We start from the raw sequence: 21,243 nt of genomic DNA, 5'->3' as shown, positions 1-21,243 counted from the left end.
AGTGAAGCTTCAGATGTGCTCTGTTGCCATCCCCCTTGAAGATTATTTCAAGGCTGTACTAATATGTGGATCATGAGTGTGGCTGTTACCATGGGCACATATCTAATCAAATGGGGCCTAATTATGTATATTACCCAATTTGGCACTTTGAGAGCACTTTAGTGATGATTCTTCTGCTTGTCTGACAAATAACATGATTATTCAGTAAGCTGCATATGTTTTAATGTTGCATTTTTGTTCTTTGATAAGAAACTGTCTAGCTAACCAAAAGTGCTTTTCACTTGCAAAGGCATAGCTAATATTAGCAACTAGATTCAATTAATTATGTTTAATAAGCTAATAAACATATTTAGGAGTCTTTGTGCTGTGCTTAGTCACCTTTAGAAAACACTTCATCATTAGTCACCAAAAATGAAATGGTCTCTTTTTTTTCAAGGATGAGAGCTTCAGTTTAAAGGTATAAATTACCATGCAATTTGCTTTAAAAACAGACTTCAAAAATTGATTCTTGTCTTTAGATTTAAGACTGAAAACAGATTCTTTATCTATGTCTCAGTTTTATGGGAGAAGCAAGGAATTTTTCAGGAACATGTCAGAAATACATTGGCGGTGCTCATTCTTGTACACTTGCTATTTGAAAAAAGTGTAGAAGCTGCTGCTTATCCCACCCTGCTACAATGCTCCTTGGCACAAGCAGAAAAAGCCCTTCCTGCCATGCCTATGGAATGTAGAAGATTGCCAGCAGGACAGTGGGACGGGCAGCGATGGAGGCTGCAGAGCTGAGCCATGCTTTAAATCATCTGTGATAATGAGCTGAGAGACAAGATGGGAGCCTGTCAGACTTGGGTCAGCAGGAGTCAAGCTTTCAGGGAGATGAGGATCCTACCTGCACAGGTACCACTGCATACAGCATTGGCTTTCCTACTCTGTCTTTCTGCCAACTCTTTACTCACATAATTTTCTCCTAAGCATATTCAAGAAAAGGACAGAGAAAGGCCCCTCTGGAATTTGCCCCCATCCCATGTTGTTTTACCTTCCATCCCCACCACACCCACACAGCTGCCAGAAGGACATGTGGATGGGAGAACCTGCCAGTTTGAGCAGCCTCTTCCACGCACTGGGCAGATAACATGAGGAGAAAGGGCCTGTAAACCACCAGGTGACCAAAAGCACACCACCTTCTGTGCTTTTCTTCCTACAACAAGGATTCTGCAAATTTGCGAGAGAGAAATACGCGAAGCGTGGAGTTAAGATGTTGGGTACAGGAATGAAGCCAGCTGCTGTGCTGCAGGGGAACCGGTGCAACAGAATAGGAAGCCAACCAAACTGTGAAGGGTCTGGTTAAGACTAACCACAGAAAAGTGCAATCTACCAGATTCAGCAACCACCAGGTAAGATCATGGTAAAAGGACTGAGGCAGTACCTGATGGGATGACCCATGTGATGTCCAGATGAGAGATCACTGATACAAGCACAGGTCATGGAAGGCTGGCTTTGGGGAAATTCTTTTGGAAACCCATTGGTGAACCCAGTTGCTGATCAGAGAGAAGACAGGGACCCTCTGCCCTTGCAGCCCCAATGCAGACTGGTGAAAAACCAGCACCAGTTGCCCACTGTCATCAGCACAGGACCCTGCCCTGATCACCAGTCAGGTGGTCTGCAAGGGCATGACTTAGCTGGTGTGGCTGTGCTGCGGTGAGAGGTGGTGGTCCTGCTCCAGCTAGTCAATTAGCAAGTGAATAAGCTGGTATGATTGGTGTTTGTATGGCTGTCACTGTGACACTTAGGTTAGATGCCCTTTTTTGTATAATTGAAGCATGATTAATAAAACACATAGTAGTAGTTTGAATATGGGTGTCCTAGTAGAAGATGGAATTGTATCACTCAACATTCCTCATGCTGGTTGTCATCCCATTCAGCCAGTGGTCTCTGTGCAAATTGATCTTGAAGTTCCCAGCTTCAGCTGCTCTGTGACACCAGGCACCACATGCACCACACAGCCTCTTCTCCCTCCTCCCAGCCCCCACATCATTAAAAATAATTAAACTCTTCTCCTGTGGTGTCCAGGTGTCACAAGACACCTGGTAAGTCTCACCTCTAACTACCCGCTCCACTTTGCTGGAATAGCAGCGCTGCAGATGCTGCCCGTGGGGCTCAGCCCCCTCCCACCAAAGCACCAGGCAAGCTGCTGGTGGGGCACCCCCAGCTCTGCTCAGCTGCCCAGGGCACAGTAGGGAGCCACAAGTTAATCAGCAGTGCCCCACCGCAGGTCAGCACATCCAGCTATCTGTATTTTCCCTTGTTTGTCATCTTCCATCAGCTTCCATTTTCCTGCAAATCTCTTTAGTGTGTACCAATTAATCCAGAGGGTTTTCATTTACTCGGGCTGTCCAAACCAGCAACACATGAATATCCTCACAATTGCTGCCAACAGCTCGTAATACATTTTAACTGCTCCTTGGCCTTTGATGTGTTAGCCTTCTGGGCAACATTATCATTAGCCCTTATATACCTTGGTAGGTGAATGCAGCACTGCACAGCAGCTTGCACATGCTAAGTGCGAGCTAGGGTTTGCTTGTGTCTGAAATAAAGTGCGTTGTCCTAAGAACCATGCCAGAATTGTGTCATCTTTGCTAGCAAAACCCTGAACAAGGCCAAAATAAACACCAACAGTATCCTGGGCTCTGGAAAGCTTATTTTCAAAGTGGATGAGCAAATACAGGAAGGAACAGGGCAAACTGAAAGAGATGCTTACTTAGGGAGAAGCCTTAGTGGGAGAAGGGAGTTCTGGTAGAGACTGAAGGTGTGGGCACCACATCGGGGTAAGCAGATAGTGCGCCTTGCACACACGCACATGCTGGAAGTAAAAACACCATTCTAGCTGAAGCACTGGATACAGCCAAATTCAGGAAAATGTAACAGGCAATTTTTAGGGAGCCAAGGGCACCGCAGTCCCAGACCAGGGCATTCTTCACAACTTTGGAGCCACTTATGGTTTTGAGGCCTCTCTTAATGGAAATAGTTGCAATTGCATTTCTCAAGGAACATAAATCACTGCGGGTGGCGTCAGGCTGACGATTTGGAAGGGTGCTCAGCCTGGCTAGGAAAATGTGAAAACATTCAAAGCCCTGAAAGCTTAGCTGGAGAGGGTACAGGTTAGCCAAGAGTGTTCCACAGTGGCCACACGAATCACAGGTGTTTCCAACAGAGGGAGTGAAGAAACCAACTCACTCTAACAAGCTATTTTTGTGGGAAATTATGGGTACACGATGTTAATGTGGGCGTACACAGCGGGGCCAGTGGGAGGGGGAGCAAAGTCATATCTGAGGATAGTTGTCAGTCTCCAAGCCCAGCCAGTGAGGGAGGTCATCCTGGCTAGCGAGGGAGATCATAGCCTTGCCCAGCCAGGCTGTAGCCTCTGGCTTTTTCTACTGGACTCTCCATCTTCTCTGGCAAAAAGTGATAATGGCTCCCCCAGCCTCCATGGTCATCCTATAGCTGCAGAACAAAGCCCTGCTCATTGTTGCTCCTCCTCTATCCAGAGGGCTGACATTTCACTTTTTGTAATTCAAAACTCTATTTGATTGAGCAGTCCAAAGCATAATTTCCCTACTGCAGGTATCTTTCTGCCCAGGATGCACTAGGCTGCGCCCACACAGCGAAGAACTTGGTGTAGTGAGCCCGGCCAGCCCCCAAACCCTTCAGTTCTGCAAGGGACTCATGCCGGATGAAACTAGGACTCCCCCAAAAAGCTGGAAGGGAGGCAGAGAAAGGGGCTGCTTGCAGCGTGTTGCTGCATCAGCCCCTAAATCAGGAACAAGCCGTTTCCCGTTTCCCTTGAAAGCACTGGGGGATAAACAGATCACCGAGAGCAGCTATTAAAATGGGTTCATGGGGGACCTGGTTAAAGGCAGGGCTTGGGACACTGAAAAATAGGCTGCCATTTTGAAGCAGCTAGAACCCAGGGTGCCTTGACGACATGGCAGAAAACACTGTCACGGGGTACAACCGTTGCCTGCAAAATAAACGGGCCCCTAAGAGTTCATTGTGCGGTGGCTGCTGACGTGCAAAGCTAGCGCTGAAAAACATAAAATGTGCTTTCTAAAAATATGAAAGAACAGCGTCCGAGGGAGGGTGGCTCAGGACAGGAGAAGCAGAGGGAAGAGACCAGTGTTGGCACTGCATCCCTGTGGGATTTTTGGGAAGGTACCATGCCTTTCTGTGCCCTGCCAAGCCCAGGGTCACACTGGGGGCCCCATTTGCAGACGCTACCATGCCATGCAAACAAGCCTCTAAAGGAAAGAGCCCCTTCCCTTCATGAGTCCTCAGGGGAGATCACATCCCTCCAGCAAGCTTTGCAAGCTAGAGATAATCCTCCAAGCAAAGCTGTTGGTTTGTAGAGGAGGAGCCACAGCCCCCGGCTGCGACTGAGCAGGGGACAAGGAGTGCTGCTGCCCTTGGTGAGCTCCCTAGGTCCTTCCCTGCCAGGACAGCAGGCTCCAAGACCTTGGAGAAGCTTTGCTGCCTGGCAGGTCTGAAGCATGTGGCCAGACGCACCCATGCTGGGCAGCCTGGCCTCTGCCATGGGGGCAATCTCAGCCACCACCACCTCTAGATGTCCTTCCAAGCCCCCAGAGATGGAAAGGGCTCCTCAGCTGCAGGAGAGGCCAGCCAAGAAAGATGTGCAGAAACAGTTAAAGTAGCTGGTCAATAAAATTCCCAGTAGAAAAGCATGATCTGGGCAGAAAAAATCATCCTTTCCAGCACTGTTAACCCCACATACTCAAAATTTATGCGTCAGGCTCCAGAGAACCATGGTTTTAAAATGACAAGGGGTTTTGTTCTGGTTTTAGAAGAAAATTATAAATGTTTGAGCTTTTCCTAATTGCACTCTGGTTTCTTGAACTTTATGACCGCATTTTCAAACTTTTCTCCACATCCCTGAGGGCTACAAACTTCTTCATTTTTTGTTACAAAATAAAGTTAAGAAGCTCACCTAATGCCCACAGCTTTGGGGCAAACAGCAAAGATCAAAAGACTGACACTAAAATAAGGAGAAGAGGGAATACTGGAGATCTCAAGAATGAACACCCTGCAGTATACATGCCTCTTACCATTTTTTCCCAGTGTTGTGCATAAAACGTCTAGAAGATACTTGGTTGTTTTAACAAACATCACATTGCTTAATTACTTTATTTTCCAGCATGAAGAGCAGGTCTTCAGTGACATTTTGCCTCTGAGAACAATGTTGCTTGCAGCCAAGGGCTGCAGAAAAGTTAAAACTGAGGCTGCCGTTCCAGGCTAAGGGAACCAGAGGAACACGCGGTTTCCAAGAGCATGTTGTGTACTCAGGGACGCTGCTGTTCACGGAGCAGGGAAGGTTGGGAAACATTATCCAGGGTCAAACTCAGACCTGACCTTCCATCTTTAGCCTGATCCGTACAGAAATGTGTTGCCCAAAAGGGCAGGAGCGCGCTACCCAACTTACTTCCTTCATCTCTGAAAGCGCTGGAAGAACTGCTGTATGTCTTTACAGAGATACCTGTGTTACGGGGCAGATAGACAGTGGAAAATGTATCAGCCTGTAAAGAGCTCAGTGATCCTCCAAGATTAAAGGCTGATCTGAGTGCAGACTTGCTCTCCTGCTTCTTGAAAGGATCTGGCTTGTGACAGTCTGATTATCGATTGCTGCCCTTAAGAGAATGTGATACTCTCTTTTGCACTGATCCTGTTAGCTTTACCATAACACTTGCTGAAACATCCTCTTGTAGAGAAAACGGCTTCCTTTGGTTGCTGTCAGAATGAACAAATGGAAACAAAAATGCGCCACTAATAATTGTGTCCTGCTCTAAAGCAAGACAAAAGCATTGCTCTGCTGGGTTTGGCCCACCATTGCCTGGGTGCTTGGACAAGCCTGAGCACAGGGGCTGACCACAGGAACGCCAATAAACAAAAGACAACAGTGCCTAGTGCATCAGTGGAACTCAAACACATGAGTTTTCCACCAGCCCAGAAATTCAGCAAAACATCCAGGAGGACAAGGAATACGTTTGCTCCCCAGACCGGGATCCAGCAGCCCAGAGGTGCTGCTCTGGGCAGAGCTCAGCCACACGTGGGCCTGCGGAGCTGCAAAAGGTGAAGGCAGATGCATAAATTACACAAAAAAGCAAGGGTTTTCTAACAGCCCTCTTGAACTTTTCGTGGCCCACATGCATCACGCAGAAAGGCCAACGTCTCAGTTCAGGCAGGAGGCAACGGGAGGCAAATGGACCTGTTTCCTTGCTTGCCTGTGACCTACAGCAAGGAAACAGGTCCAGCTCCCTTCCCCGGCAAGTGAGCACCGTAACCTCTGCATGTCCTGCCTCTCTAGGCTGAATCAGGGTCCCGTCGCAGTGGGTGCAAGTTGAAGAAAAAGGAAATGAGGTAAGAAAAAAATGTCCCCCCCAAATCCAAACTAAAAAGCAGTGGCATAACGACATCACTGAGTGGTCACGGAGCTTGCCCTTTAAACAAACAGGTGACCACATCCAAGTACTGCTGTACACCCCGGTATTTATTTAGGATTGTTCCACTGACTGTTTGTGGATCATGGGGGACCTTGGCCAGTAGTCCAGGACTGACCCAGGGACGGCCAGGCTTCAAACATCCCCTGGGCCATGGTTTCAGGTGCCCCACCTCAGCTGCACTGCCGCTTGCGAAGGCCTGCTGTCCCCCGTGCTCCTCCGGGTGCTCCCTCGGGCTGGCACGCTCAGGCTTCCACACCAGCCTCTCCGTGGCCGCCGAGAATCAAAGCTTAAAAGAAAACCTTTCTGTGACAAGAATGTGCTATGTTCATCTCTTATTAAGCTTGGATCACTTCAGGAGCTTTCCCCACTGCTTTTCCCACACAGGAGGCAGTGATAAAGCAGGAGGCAAGATCTAGAGCAACCTCAGCCATCCCCTCAATGACTTTCTCGGTCCCGAGCCTCATGCACAAGCGCAGTGTGGCTGCTGCAGCCATTTCTGCCTCTCGGGGAGCTCTGCACTGCCTATGGGAGAGAGAGAAGTCTGACCTTCTGACAGGCACAGTCTACAGCTTCCCTGAGAAGTCCACGAGTAACCACAAGAGTAAGAGTGCAGAAAGACAAGGTCACTCCCAGGCACCGTAGTCGATGATGCAAGGGTTGCCAAAGCAGCAGACCAGAACCAGGCAAAGCCATGGGCTCCACTGTGGCAGCACTGCCTTCCTCCTTACTAGCCCTCTGACTCCAAAGGGTCAGCTTGGTCCTACAAGGTCAGCTACAGGCTCAAACATAGCTCTGTTTTGGACTGCATCACTTAAATTATTTTTTCTTTTTGTTTTCCAAAAAAGAGATTTTTCTTCCTTGTGCTGGGAAGGATGATGGCTGTTGAGGGACAGAGGGAGGGAACAGAGCTGATGGACAGGAGGGTATGGGGGACAGCATGTCGACAGATAATTTACCAAAATTAATTTGGAGGTGAGGATAAAAGTTGCCAGGTGGCTCAAGTTGCTTGGTTGCTGGCTGGAGCATTATCTCAGCAGCTCAAGGGCGGTCTCCAGAGTTGTGTCAAGACCTAGGCTTTGCTGGCATCTCACCAACACCTGCTAAGGCACTGAAGAGCACGAGATGCTGTCCTCTGGCACTGCAAGGGAACCCCTGGCTCTCCCGCTGAGCCCTCACATGCAGGCACTGAGGTGAGCGGCTCTGCAGCACTTGCTGCTCTGTGCTTGCAGGAGCACCTTCTTGGAGTTAATCCCCATTATGTAGCCTGGCCCTTACATTCTTTTTAGAAGTCTCCCACACAGCCACCTGGGGACTCATTTCTAAGATTAAACCCTGGTGGTATTTTCCATGCCTCCTTGACATGGGAATTTCTCTCCCTTATGAAGGCAATTTGGCTGCCCTTCAGATGGGAGTTCGGGGAGCAACAGGAGGGGAAAGACTGGGTGATGAGTCTGCCTTCTCATAGACCTCCTGGTTCTCCCCTGGGCTTTGCGTAAAGGTCTTTGACTCTTTCATTAATCCTTAGCTATTCCCGACTACCTTATTTCTTACTTCCCACTTTCCTAACCATCTCCTTTATTAAATCTTCCTGTTCATCATGTAGGAAGGGGGGCTAGCTTATGTCACTAATGGAGCAGTTTAAAGCCACAGAGTTAGAACTCAAGCATAATCTACCCAATGAAATTATTCAAAATATAAGCTTTGATAAAAATGAAGCACAGTTGCCTCCGCTCAAGGTGTGGTTGCCCTTCGCAAGGGTATGACATCCACAGCTATAACCTGGACAAGGGACTAGAGAACCTTCTGCTGCCCAGATCAGCTCTCCCAAGCTCATGCCAAAGAGGGTCCTCATGTGACCCAGAGAAAACACAGCATTTTCTGAAGTTATCACCCTGCAAAAGTCAGAAGAACAGCAGACAAGGCTTATGTCTCCCATGAAACTGAGAGCAATAGCCAAGGCTATACAGACCAGACACAGGCTTAAGGAAGGTCCTGCTGGCCAGCGTTTTACCAAAGTTTCAAAGGAACTTAAGCTGTCAATTTTTTATGAAGCTGTCTTTGATAACTGGCCCCTAAGGAAATGAAACAGTCAAGATTAACTAGACCCACTAATTACGTAGTAAACAAGCGACTACAATAGACAATAAACAATGTCTCCTTTCCCACAGGGAAAATAAGCATCATGGACACAAACACACTTCCTCCTATGGAGTTCCCCCAAAAAAACATCCACCGTTGAGGTGAACCTGCTGCAGCTCCATGTCGACACCCTTCCTGTGGGCAGGGATAGCAAAACTGGAGCCATCCTCTGTATCGGGGAACATGGGATGCCTCCAGTGCTCCCCTCAACCCGTCAGCAGGGGGGTTTCTGCCCCAGACCTGCAGACTGCTCCCCACCAAGGCAAAACAGAGCCATTCCTGCATACCACCATGTTGCACTGGCTGCTATGGGCTCCTTAGGAAAATGGAGAAGCTATCACAGTGGCCAGAAATCTACGGCTAACCATAAAAATCACCCACCTCCAGAAACAGAGCTCTCTGTCTGGAGTAACTTAAAATCCCTTAGAGTAGTAACACCACTGAAAGGATGGGGCAGGACCCTTCCCGGTTGCCAATGCCCTTTGGCACTTCACGGTGCTGGTGGAAAGACTCGCTCTATAAAGTTGGAGGAAGAGGCAATGTACTGAATTCATAGAAATATTAGTCTCAGTGGCTGAAATGCCTCATGCTTTTGGCAGCAACTTCTTTCTCCAGAGCTCCCCACACTACCTGAGGCATAAGCAATGCCCACCTGGCCAGCAAACTCAAATTTAAAACAACCTCCCTAACATGGAGAAGAGACATGAGAGTAAGCTTGTTTTTCATTGCAGACCGACTGGACTGTGCTCCAGCTGACAGTGCTGAGTGCTCTCTGGGTCTCCAGCTGAGATGAAGCCGTCAGTAAAATCACAGGAGGGTGCACTGTCCCCTTCTCTGGCTGTTTAAAATAAGTGTCACCAGTGTAAACCAGACAGATGCTGGCGCTGTGTCTCAGCAGGCGCTAATTCAGCCCATACGGAGTGCTCTTACATCATCTGTTCTGGGTACAGCTTAATTGCAAAATTAATTATTTTCCTATCAAACAAAATTGTATAGCAGGGTAGTCATGGGATTTTTAAGCCTGACGGATGCTAAATGGGATTTGAATAAATAAAAACAACTTTGACTCCTGACTGTGCTCAGGACCACTAAGAGAGTAGTGCTGCTGGGGCAGGGAGCCAGTAGACACCCGGCAACGTGGGATAGGGCACGGCTGCCACCGGGAAGGCAGGGGTGCGGGATCCCAACCACCCTGCTGCGAGGCACCCAGCTGTGCCAGGATGCTGCAGCAGATACAGCTGGGCAGTGAACTGTGGCTGGCATTGCCGCCCATCTCCAGCACATGCCAGTGGCTGTGGGAAGCCTCAGGGGCAGGCTGCTGGTATCATGGCAGGGCTTTCAGCCTGGCTGCAGGGAGCCAGCAGCGCTGTGCAGAGACGGGGGAGCCTCTCCGGGCCCCCCCTCCCCCCATCCTGCTCCAGATGTGCCCCTTCCCCGTGGCGTGCCAGGTAGCCATCGCCAACATGGAGCTGGCATGGCAACATGATGGCACCCAGCATGGGGGTGAGGAGAGGGAAGTGTGACCATCACCACAGCATCAAGCTACAGCTGCCCTGGCCAGTGGTACATGGCAGATTGTGTCCAGCCTGCTCCACGCCAGGTGGTGAGCGGTTTGCATCTCAAGACAAGCCCATTCAATTGGTTCTCGTTTCTGACCCTGTTGCAGGGAGCTCAGACCCAAGCAGAGCTAACCACCACCCTAAACACAACTTTTTCCCATGAGTGGGTAGACCAGACCTAGATTTTAATTGGAGGGCATGCCATTTAACTGGGCTGCATGACAGACCTGAAGAAACATGGATAGAACCAGAACAGTGGCATGGGGGAGCCACAGCTGGAACAAGTCATGACAAGTTGTGATTGCCCCTGCAGAAGGTGTCCCTCTTCAGCCCCCTGACAACCGCTCCAGCACAGTGCCTACCATGTGGGCAGGGCTGTGGTGGGCAAATTGCCTCAAAATCACACAGAAATGAGCAAATTGATTAGCCAAGCACATAACCATATAGTGAGAAAACCTTACCTGAGCAAAAATACGGGCACCAGATGCCAAGGTCATGTCTTGGATTGTGGGCCAACAGGGTGAAATCTAGCACAAATCAAGTCACTACTGCTCCTGTCAGGCACGTCTGCTGAAGTACAGCCTTTGGGCAACCACTAGGCTGAGCTCGTTACATTAAAATCTGTAAAAACACAGAAGAGATGACAGTGCCAACTCCAAACTTGAAAACCAGACCTCAGCAGTTCCCCACTGAAAGGGGCATGTGAGCCATTTCATGTTTATCAGGTGAATTTATGAAACTGCATTATGAAAGCATGAAGCACCGACTCCAGGAAAAAAAAAAAAAAAAAGAAAAGAAAAGAAAAAAAAAAGTCGTCCACTACACAGCTCATTTTGAGCTCCAACAAAGTCTGCAAGCTTGTATACTTTTTTTTTTAATATCTCCTTTAATGCCTCGTGTTTGTTAAGCATCCCGTGATGCCTGTTGTGCTAGACGATATCTCTGAATTCGGAAGTATCTGACTTAATAAAAACGATCTAAGCGACGATACCCTACGGTGGGGCTTTGTTGTTTTAGGTCTTTCATCCTGAGAACGCAAGGATGCTCCGGGCATGCAACCACTGCCCTCACGTGGCACGAGCTGTGCAGGACCTTTCGCGAAGCTGCTCGGCTTTGTGAAGCGGGGGGGCACAGGCAGGAGCAAAGGCGTTCGCATGGTGGGCAAGCTGCCAGAGTGTGTTTGAGCTGTGAGGGAAAAGAAGACCGTTTAGAGACCATCTAGAATTTACCTTTTAAGAACTGAGCCGGGAATTAGCCAAGGGAAGGAAAAGGCACGCTGCCTAAGGATGAAACTCGGGGCTCACCTGCCTAACGGGCAGCTTCTCCAAGGCCAAAGCCCCCTCTGAAGGGAGGTAGATGATGTGGCCACCAGGCCAGCAGCAGACCATGGTGGGCTGCTAGCAGCACGGCCATGCACCACCCGGGCCCTGCTCCCTCCCGGGGTGGGATCCTGCTCCCCGCTCCAGCCGTGCCCCTTGGCAGTCCCACCTCCCAGGTCCCACCGCAGGCAGCAGCAGCTTTAGAGCCGAGATGCGGCTCTTTGGCCATGTCTGAATGTAAAAGCCCAGCTCCAGTGCTGATGTAAAACAACTGGATGTCCCAGCATGAATCAGGGTGGAATAATGATCCTAATTTATTCTGCTTCTCTCAACCAGTCTCTCCCTTGGCTCCTGTGGCGTTTCCTGCGTTAACTACCAGGAACCAGTGGGAACGCTTGAAGAGCTAACAACGAGCAGACATTTTTTTAATTATTGGGGTCGCTGAAACATTCTTACTACAGCCCTGTAAAGACAAAGGGTGAGAGCGTTACAACATCATTGTTTTAAAAATCGTTTTTAAAGCCCTGAGCTGCGCTGAGCTTGCAGGGGCCACCTCAGCACCACCGAGGCAGTGACGCTTTATAACCACTTAATTGCCTGACCTGACCCTTTTCGCATCTTCTGACAAAATTCAGTGAACAGTTAAAAGGCAAACACAGCGAAAGCAAGCATTTCCTTAGAAAGGCTGGGGATCTGCAGGAAAAAACCCAAAGGGAGAGATGGAAGGAAAGAAGGAATTGCTGTGGGCTTTGCTCCTGCATTTTCCCCTAATTCCTATGGATCTTGCCCATGTGCTACTTGGCCAGCACTTCCTTGTGCCTGGAAATCGTGCAGGTGCCTAAGGAAAGACGGGACGTGTGCAGTACTGCAGGCCACCTCCTCCCGCTTGCTTAGCCAGGGCCCCAGCAGTAAGGCTAGGCCACCACAGCGACACAGAGTCCCCAAGCACCACCTGTGATTTACAGGAAGGGCCCTTGTCCCCTGGCACGGCGGTGGGGTGCTCCAAGGGTGTAGGAGAAGCCAGAGGGGATATGCAGAGCCACAGGGAGCCGCCGGCATAGCTCTGCAGGCACCGCTCCTCCGTGCCATGGGGGATGCCTGTGCCGGGCTCCAGAGCTGCTGTCGGTGCTTTCCTGGCCTGGCTGCCAGCCTGGGAAACAAAGCTCCCAACCAAGCAAGAGCAAGTGAGGAGGAACGGTGGAATGGCTCAGACGTTCCTGCCCGCTGCCAGCGACATTCCCAGAGCAATGGGGCTGGAGAGGCCGAGCCTGCTGAGCTCCCAGATGAACAGGAGCGATGGACACACCACTGCAGCATTACAACGCCCTTCAGCAAAGGGATTAGAGCTCAGCCACATTGCAGCGAACCTCCCTGGTTAAAATCCTTCCCCCAGTCCTGCAACACAACTGTCATAACAACTTCCCTATCTGCAAGGCTCTTTTAGACCCAGGCTTTATATTCTGCAAGCAAGGGACAAGATTTTGCCAAGGGAGAAGGACTTTCTTGAAGCAGAAGGGCTGAAAAGTGCTGTCGCTCGTGGAGCTCGGTCAGGAAGGGATGGAGCAGCGGGTAATCTCACTAAAGCCTCCTAGAGCCGCGTCCACAGACACGTAAGGTAATGGCATTCACTTTGCTCTAGTTTAGTATCTTCAGCTCTGTATGGTTTCTAGAGTCCCCACACCAGAACTAGGGGTTGGCTCAGGTCTATTTGAAGGCAATAAATGCCTTAAATGAAGGCAAAACCTGCAGAGGGATCGGGGAGTGCAGCACCTGGCGATGAGGCAGGCAACATGGCAGCCCCCAGCATGGCAGACACAGGGAAGTGCGTCCCCTCTACAGCCAGGGACAGGGAGCAGCAGGGGAGCGATGAGCAGAGGTCACCTCTACAGCAGCTGGAGGAACAACCTTCACCGGGCACCTGTTTAGTCCCTCTGCTTGCCCCGCCACCAGCTGCCCAGCTCGTTTCCCTGCACACCAGAGCGCTGAGCGCACGTGATGCCGTGCGGCCTTGTACTGAAACCACAAGGCAGGCACCACTCTGGGGTGGGTAAAAGCTGCCCATTGGGGCTTGCTTGGAGATTTTGGGTGATGCCTGCACCCCTGGCTGGAACACGGTGCAGAGCACCTCAGGTCCTGAAAGCAACACCACTGTGCCGCAGTGAGCATGGCTTTGCACTGCAGAGGTTCCTGCCTTGCAGAACCTCTCCTCAGCACCGAGTCATAAATGACTGGAAACAAAATGACTTAAGTATTTCAGCAGGACTTCCAAAGTTCCTTCCTTTTGCTTTAAATCACCCAGCAACACCAATGTAACTGTGTCACAAACCTTCCATGACCTGGTTTCAGAACTGCTTATTTTCACCTGCATTATTTTTTTTTCAGAAGCAGCAAAAGCAACCTGCGCAGGTGTGAACACAGATTGTGCTCAAGAAATGAAAGCAGTGACAAGACCCTGGAGAAACAGTGGGAAACCAGGAAACCACCACACACAGATTCTGCAGCAGCTGCTGTCGCAACCTGTCCCAGCTCCACCTTCAGCAGCCAGCTTGCAGGTCTCCAGCAGTTCTGTGCGAGACTTATCTAGATGCTCATTTTGGGCCAAAGGGATCACCACGGAGCTATCTGCACCCTCACCGTTACTTCCCAAAGACCTTGTTCCAGACCAAGCCTCTCCCTGCAGGCCCACAAGGGAGACTTCCAAGTAATCGTGACAACCCTTTGGAGAGGCTTATGGCCACACTCCCAAGCGACTGCCCCCAGTTTTGCCGGTATGAAAATCACTGCCCGTTATCAGTTGCCTTTTTTAATTTCACTTACCTGTAATTGTCCCACCGACACATGCTGGAGGCAGCTCCTGAAGACACTGCTGAAGATTGATGTTATTTCTCTAACAAAGACCCAAGACGAGGTGTGAAGGTTTCTCATTGCAGGAGCCACCAAGACCCAGGTCACAGCTAAGCAGCACATGGACTGCTGGTCACTCCCATTCTCCAAAACCCGAGCACAGCGCGGCATCAGCGTACCACGGCTCTCCACGCAGCAGAGACCGCACAAACTCAACACAGCTATGCCAACTGCCTTAGTAGGTCGAGCTGGGGTCCAGCAAGCCGTACCTCTGAGAACAGGTGAGCCTCGAACGTGCCTTGTTTTGTAAGTCAGGGAACTGAACACACCACCTGTTTAGGACACCATCTAGTCATTGTCACGCTACAAACAGGAGTATGAGGGAAGACAGGACATCGCAGACATTAACACCAAAGTAAGCACTGTAACCCAAGGTAATCCATCTCAACTAAGAACAGACAGGCTTGTACCAAGAACCCTCTTAATAAACCAGTCATTTAATAAACACACAATCATTTATGGCCAGAAATTAATATAACCCTCCGTAACGCAAAGCCTGGAAGTTTGTTTTAAACTCTAAATTTGTTTTCACAACAGCCAGCTCCCCAAGTAAAACACAGACATCTATCCATGCTGCTTGCAGGGCAAGCGGTGTGCTTGACACACAATATGGAACTATTTATAAAGCAGGTAGCACTTCGTACTTAGCTTGAGGGAGGGAAGCATCCAAAATCACCACCCCCTGCTCAATCACCGGGCGCCTACAGCCACCTGGGTTCCAGTTGGAGCAAAGCCCCACCTATACAAAGATGCCCGTAATCACTCAAGTAGGATCAACCTCCTTGAGATAACGCAACTAACCTTAGACCCAGGTGTCAATGCTGCCTTTACCCCTGAAGGTTAAACCTCTCTTCTCCCACGCCTCGTAGCGTGACCCAGCAGCTGAACTACCAGCCTCTGAGGACAAAGGCTCCCGCTGCCTAAAGCTGACTGGTAATAATCCCATTAGCTGTCTCAGTCTGACCACTTCTCGGCACCAGCTCCCAGGAGCGCGTGGCTGTTTGAGACAGTGCTACTGTAACGGGCAGACTCCCAAGGCACAAAAGCTCCTTCTCATTCCTTAGCTTGGAACAGAACTCTGCAACAGCACAGAGAACTGCAGCAGGGCCTGCGGACGCCAAATGAATAACCTCCCTAAGGCCCACCACGAGCAGCCCCACCTTGCATTTCCCTGCACCTAACCCAAAGCCCGGCCCAGGCTCCAAAGATCTTTTTAAAAGTCTCAGTGGATTACTAGAGCAGCTTCGTAAAGCACTTCGTAAGAAAACATGGTGTATTTTTAAATTAAGCTCTAAAGCTCTCTCTTGTAACTTGGGCAAAGGCTTGAGAAGTACTGGGACTGCAGAGGGCTGCTGCCCCTGTAAGGCCAACACTAGAAGGCAGAACTTCAGGGTACCACTGCTGCCATTCTCCCACCCAACTCAAAAATCCCTCCTCTTCCTCCAGAAGAGGACTAATGCCTACAAAAATGCTTTATCCACATCTCAATGTTCTCTCGTGCACGTGCACACACACTATAACAAAGTACGCCGACTACAGCCATCTTTAACAGTCCACACTCATTATCCCAAGTGATCAGAACATACATGACTTGTCCGTTCCACTTTTTGCTATGAACTATGATGGCACAATTCTCCTTATTATCAAGGTTTTTGTTTCAGATCATAAAGACATCTAAGGACAGAGCACAATGCTACTTAAAAGTTTGTTCTCCCCATGCCCGAAACACTCAAGTGAACCCTTTGCCGCAGACCCATCTTTAAGAAACGTTTTAACACTGTCCAGCATGAGGCGCAGTCACAGTTTATTAACACCGAGAAACACACCAGAGGCGGAGACACGTTTCTTTATATTTTATTTGAGCTACTTAATTCTTAAGTATCAAGAATTAGGGTGCTTTATAGAATATTATTACCACAGGGCAGTAAAATGGGCATTATCGTAGTGTAGTGCAAGTCATATTAAATGAAAAGCTTTTAGAATAAAGTTTTATTACCAGTACCGACCAGCACTTAATCTGCTGACCTATAACTGAAACAATGATTCAAAAGCACAAAAAAATACCCTCTGAAATAAAGCTTTATGTACAGCACATGTAGAGCTCTTAGATGCCTAAAGCTATTAGTTTAATTTGAAATATTAAACTAATGTTCTGAGTTGCTATTCACAGTTGAATATACTGGGAATTAAGTGTTCAGATGACTTTTTTTGGAGTACAAAAATTTTAAGTTGTCTGCTTTAGTTATAAAGAGCTCTGCCGGTATACACAAACTATACACTTCAGACATTCACAAAAAATGTGAGCAAGAAAAGGGTTATCAAAAAACATTTAATACAATTAGTCAATAACCCTTCCCACCATGGTCCACATCTACAAAGTTCCCCCATCCCTCCCCCCTCCCCATCCAAACCCTTCCCCACAGAAAGTCACATACTTACCACAAGTTTTAGCAAGTATGGTTTAAAAAAGGGCCCACAGGGCAAGTTACTTATAGTTCAGTTGCCACTGTCAACAGATCTGGACCTCGATCTAGACCTCTGCCGATCCACAGATGATGGGGATTTAGATCTACTGGAAGAACCACGTTTCTGGCTCTTCTCTGGCATTGGAGATCTACTAACTGATCGAGACTTGCTACGGCTCCTACTCCTTGACCTGCTGTAAGACTTGCGGCTGCGGGACCGGGAACGGCTACGGGACCTGGATGAGCTTCTGCTACGAGACCGTGACCTGCTTCTGGACCTACTGAGGGAACAAAAGAGCACTGGTGTTAGCAACGAAGCATCACGGACCGCAATGACCAGGCATTTCCCTGGTCTCCAGTTCAGCTGCCTGGTCACTGCCTTCTCAATGAATATTTAAGCATTATTCAAAAGAAGAGAAATCTGTACCTGTGTCTTTTGCTGCCTTCAATTAGTTTGATTTTCCTTCCATTAATTTCTTTACCAGAAAGCTTTTCAATAGCATTCTTTAAATCACTGTAAGAGGCGAATTCAACCACCCTACAGGAAAAAACCCAAAATGCAAGAACTCACTATTACAAGTGGTATTTTTGATACTAGAGCAAAACATACACTCGGGGCAGAGGGAGAATAACTCAAAAAACCTCACATGCGCAGTGCAGTCATCTCTTATTGGAACTCAAATATGAACTGAAGGAATTCCCCTCCCCCAATACCACAGAATACATTTTCAAAGGGTAGCTAAATTAAAACATGAACAGCTGCTGAGCACTGAAAGTAGCCAGCTCCCCTCCCCAAGTATTACACACAGAAATACTACTCTACAGCTTTCAAGAGATGCTTTTAGAGGCTTACCCTTCATTTAACTTAGGTCTGTGTGCATCTGCAAAGGTTACTTCCCCAGCTTGTCTCATGAAGTCTTTGAGATCCTAACACAAGACCAGTTATGTTATACAAAGAAGTGAAAGGAATAACTTATCTATACACTTATCTATATCTATATAATAGTTACAAGCAAACAAAAGAAACTTATGACTACTGAAAGAGAAGATGTTAGGTAAGTTACAAACATGGCAATTGCCATACTTGTATTCTATCAAAATTGAATTATCTATTATCAGGGCACGAAATAAATGAAAAAAGCATATTGCTTTAAGCAAAATGCTAATAAAGTGTCTTAACATTAAGGAAAATATTAGTCTACAAAGATTATACAGAGTGAGAGAGAGAGAGAGAGAAAGAGAGAAAGAAAGATAAAAACTACATTTGTATATATACTGGACTGAGTGTGAAATACTACCCATATATTTTTGAACTATTTCAGTCTCCATTTACATTACAAGTCTTATATGCATACAGAATTACATTTACGTAACACCAATTATTTTGTGCCCCATATGTCATTAAAAATATAGTTTACTTTACCTTTATTAACATTTCCCTAGGCTAGCCAAGCAGCAAACTGCATTAAGCGACCGGAGATACCGTCATGATATATGCCCGACTGGCTCTTCGCCACCCACTTGACGAACACTACCCAGTCGATGGAAGCCATTAATCGCACTGCCCTCCCTATTAGGAGACTATTGATGGATCCAGACATTCTCTATGCTTGATGTTACCAAGGACCACTTTACTGCGATCAGGATTCCAACGACCACCTAATTTCGTATCTTTCAACTCTTTTCGACCAGGACCTCTTTATTCGGAAGCGTTACAGGAAGAACAGCTCTCAACTTAGGAATCAGATCTCGTTAACGCTCTGGGATCGCTGCAATGTGGCACTTTAAGGAGTGCATCGATTACATCTAGACCGGCAAACACAGATCTAGAGGTGGCCAAGTGACATTGTAGGAGCTGACTGGAAAGTCAACCAGGCCCAACCAAGAGTGACCAAGACAGAACGATTAGGATAACCCACAGGCACTCCTCGTCATAAGGCCAACGACACAGATAGGCTGGCAAATAAAGGGTTTAATATGTGGTTAAAATGGATTTAAAAAACAAGAAAAAAATAAATATATATCCTCAAATATATACATTATTATTAAAAAATTAAAATTAACTAGTTTTCATTCAAGATATTTAAATTACATTATTTAAAGTTACATTAATTACATAAAAATTTTAACAAATTACATTTAATTTAAATTATTTATTTTACAAAATAATTACATTACATACCCATTAAACGAAGTCAAAATAGTTAATCGTGTTTGAACAAACCTGCCAGCTGACTCGGGAAGACAAGTTTTCTACTATGAGGCGATTTTCTGTTCTTACAGGTGGGGCATTTCTGTTTGGAAATAACGAATTGAGACTTTCATTAGTAATTAAAATACAACCGTGTGAATATTAACAAAGGCTGTACCAATAACCCATACCAGCAGATCACCATTGCTACAACTTAACTACGTAATGCCCTGAGTAATCTAGGACAAGCATTAAGTACTTCAGGGATGGAGCATAAAGACAACAAGCTTATCTGAGAAGACTTGCAAACCTCACGATCCCACCTACTGCCACACCAAATGACTGACTGAAAAGGCAATTAATACCTTTTAATATCTCATTTTCGTTCAAGTTCTTGGACCAGATGCGCCCACTGTATTCTTTTGTAAATCGTGTCAGTTCAAAGCTATACATACATACCTCCTGTCACTACGTGGACGGCGGCTACTAAAACGGTCAGAGTATCTCCCTCTGCCTCTACCCCTAGAGCGTGCTCTTGCATGCTCAATTGTAACCCTGGGGGGGGAAAAGCAGAAATGGAAAACCATACATTTTTACATTTTTCTTCTCACATATTCCTTCACAGTTGTAGTTGTCAGAGAAAAAAAAATCCCAACCACAAAATAGTTTAAGCAATACTGGTAGCACACTGCAAGTTAAAATCGACTCGCTTCTTATTTTAGATATACAAGCTTATATATTCATGAACTAAGAATACCTCACCTCTCACTGCAAAGCTCTTTTCCATCCAGTTCATAGACGGCATCATCTGCATCCCTCGGATCCTCAAACTCCTGCAAAACCACCATAGCAAAAACGTAAAAGTAAAAAAATTACACCTCTGGGAAGTTAACCAACGCTCGTTTGCCACACGGTACACTTGGCTGAGCACGTCAATGGCGTTATCGTGAAAAGCAGCTTCGTGCACACGAAGGGCGCGTGAGACCCGAGCGCCACGGACGGGCAGGGCCCGCGGAGGCCTGCGAGGCGCACTCACCACAAACCCAAACCCCCTCTTCAGGTCGATGTCCCGGATGCGGCCGTATCCCTTGAAGAACCTCTCCACATCCTTCTCCCTGGCGGCCGGGTTCAGCCTCCCGATGAAGACGCGGCAGCCGCTCATGGCTGTAGGCGCGGAGCTCGCTGCGGGAGACACGGCGCCCGGCCCGTCAGCGCCGCCGCCCCCGGCCCCGCCCGCTGACTCAGCGCACCCGCCCCGCGCGGCCGCCCGCCCTGCCGCAGTCCGCATCAGGCCCGCGGCCCGGCCTCGCCCCCGCTCCAGACCAATGGGGAGCAGCCAAGTGGACTCCGCCTCAGCCCGGGCCAATGGGAACGCCGAGCCCCGCCCACAACTCGCCCCCGCCCGCCGCGGCCACGCCCCTCCCCGCCGAGCCAGGGAAGAAAAGCCAACGCCATCGCTCCGCCACAAAATGGCGGCCCGGGCCGCGCCCAACGGTGGCGCCCGCTCCGCAAAGGGCACCGGCGTCAGGCCGGGTAGCGAGAAAACGTGACGCAGGTTGAGAGGCGACCGGCTGCGCGGCCGGGAGCCCCCTGCGCCGCCGGCACCGCTCCCCCGACGCCACCCGCCCACGGCGCTGCGCTGCGCTCCGCGGAGGGGCCCCGGCGCTCCGCCGCGGCGGCGTCCCCGGCCTGTCACGAACCTGGGCTGCGGGTCTCGGTGCGGGCCGAGCCGGGCGGGCGCGCGGGGCAATCGGCGGCGCTCGGCGGGCGGGCAGCTCGCTCCTCCCTCCGCGACGGCCGGCTCCGGACTGCCGCGCCGCTGCGCCGCGAAATGGAGGCGGCCCCGCGCGTCACGGCCGCCCCGCGTGACGCTGGTGCCGCGCGGCGATTGGCGGGGGCGGAGGCCCCGCCCCTCCCCCGGAGAATGTGGGTCAGGGTGGGGGGCGCGGCCCAGCCCCGGGCTCCGCTCCGCGGCCGCCTGCTCCCGTCGCCGGGCCCTGCCGAGGCCCTGCCCGGTGCGCAGGATCGGGGTCGCCGGGGTGCTCGCCTCTGTGTGGCGGCCCGGCCCGGGGTGGGCAACGGGCGACGGCACGCCACAGCCGGTGTGCGGGGGGGGGGCGTGCAGCGGTGCGGGCCCGGGGCAGGGAAGGCACGGTGTGT

The 21,243-nt window shown here is 49.3% G+C and overlaps 2 protein-coding genes across 4 annotated transcripts in view; both read right to left on the bottom strand.

Annotated features, from left to right (window-relative positions):
* Positions 1-16,144, bottom strand: part of SMOC1 (SPARC related modular calcium binding 1) — a 158,696-nt gene extending 142,552 nt beyond the window's left edge. Inside the window, exon 1 of the mRNA XM_080396519.1 lies at positions 1,034-16,144. The gene's annotated coding sequence lies outside the window, so the exon portion shown is untranslated. The remainder of the gene's footprint in view (positions 1-1,033) is intronic.
* A 121-nt stretch (positions 16,145-16,265) lies between these two features.
* SRSF5 (serine and arginine rich splicing factor 5) lies at positions 16,266-20,944 on the bottom strand. Of its 3 annotated transcripts, none has more exons than XM_080396545.1 (8): positions 20,784-20,944; positions 20,120-20,265; positions 19,846-19,916; positions 19,543-19,638; positions 19,117-19,186; positions 17,746-17,819; positions 17,320-17,430; positions 16,266-17,173 (listed from the first exon to the last, which is right to left on the bottom strand). In XM_080396545.1, exons 2-8 carry the CDS (start codon positions 20,243-20,245, stop codon positions 16,924-16,926), a joined length of 798 nt encoding a protein of 265 aa, XP_080252671.1. In that variant the 5' UTR covers positions 20,246-20,265; positions 20,784-20,944; the 3' UTR covers positions 16,266-16,923. The 3 variants fall into 3 exon arrangements, with proteins under 3 accessions (XP_080252671.1, XP_080252672.1, XP_080252673.1); XM_080396546.1 differs by having other exon boundaries at positions 16,266-17,170; XM_080396547.1 differs by lacking the exons at positions 16,266-17,173; positions 17,320-17,430; positions 17,746-17,819 and adding an exon at positions 18,080-18,848.
* Between the last annotated feature and the right edge of the window lie 299 nt (positions 20,945-21,243).

This window comes from Falco punctatus (genome assembly GCF_963210335.1).
Source record: "Falco punctatus genome assembly, chromosome: 7".
In the NCBI taxonomy this organism is placed as follows: Eukaryota; Metazoa; Chordata; class Aves; order Falconiformes; family Falconidae; genus Falco; species Falco punctatus.
This window is presented reverse-complemented; position numbering and strand designations above follow the sequence as displayed.

What these genes read in the sequence shown, in the direction of transcription:
- SRSF5 (XM_080396545.1), bottom strand. Translation starts at nt 20,245, where the DNA reads ATGAGCGGCTGCCGCGTCTTCATCGGGAGGCTGAACCCGGCCGCCAGG. An exon ending in AGAGGGGGTTTGGGTTTGTG is followed by an intron (nt 19,917 to 20,119) that starts GTGAGTGCGCCT and finishes GTGGTTTTGCAG; the next exon opens with GAGTTTGAGGATCCGAGGGA. An exon ending in CTTCCCGAGTCAGCTGGCAG is followed by an intron (nt 17,820 to 19,116) that starts GTTTGTTCAAAC and finishes GTCTTGTGTTAG; the next exon opens with GATCTCAAAGACTTCATGAG.